This window comes from Geospiza fortis, unplaced genomic scaffold, assembly GCF_000277835.1.
Source record: "Geospiza fortis unplaced genomic scaffold, GeoFor_1.0 scaffold424, whole genome shotgun sequence".
Lineage (NCBI taxonomy): Eukaryota > Metazoa > Chordata > Aves > Passeriformes > Thraupidae > Geospiza > Geospiza fortis.
This window is the reverse complement of record NW_005054354.1, coordinates 2,009,305-2,009,712: the sequence shown is the minus strand read 5'-3', so window position 1 is coordinate 2,009,712 and position 408 is coordinate 2,009,305. Positions and strand designations below refer to the sequence as shown.

The following is a 408-nucleotide window of genomic DNA, read 5'->3' as shown; positions in this document are numbered from 1 at the left end:
TGGGAATTCTTCCCCCATTTTTAAACAATTGTTTCTTTCTCCAGCTAAATTTTTCGTGGACCTTAAACAATCAGCTGACAAACAGGATGCTCTTGCTAGCACCACATCACCCCTCCCATCCTAAATAATATAGATGAATATAAATCGACAGCACTTCTATGCGTATGAATGATGTGCAGAAGAGCTTTAAGGTGGTGCATGGCCGTGAAAAAGCACAGCAGTGATCAGCTATGAGATGCTACATGCACTGCGGTCCTTCCCGGAGCGGGGCCGTGTCCGCTCATCGGGAATCCCCGCTGCTCGCCAGGGCGGATGCTTGGACACCCCGCAGGGAGAAGGCGCTCAATGCTTGGGTGCCCGGCAGCCCGGGGGTGGCGGGGGCGGCGCTGCCCGGCGGGGCCGTGTCCC

The 408-nt window shown here is 55.1% G+C and overlaps 1 protein-coding gene across 1 annotated transcript in view; it reads left to right on the top strand.

The window, feature by feature from the left end:
- Nucleotides 1-242: 242 nt before the first annotated feature.
- PRKAR2B (protein kinase cAMP-dependent type II regulatory subunit beta) overlaps nucleotides 243-408 on the top strand; it is a 76,674-nt gene continuing 76,508 nt past the window's right edge. Inside the window, exon 1 of the mRNA XM_031059018.1 lies at nucleotides 243-371. Coding sequence (XP_030914878.1) covers nucleotides 243-371 — 129 coding nt within the window. The remainder of the gene's footprint in view (nucleotides 372-408) is intronic.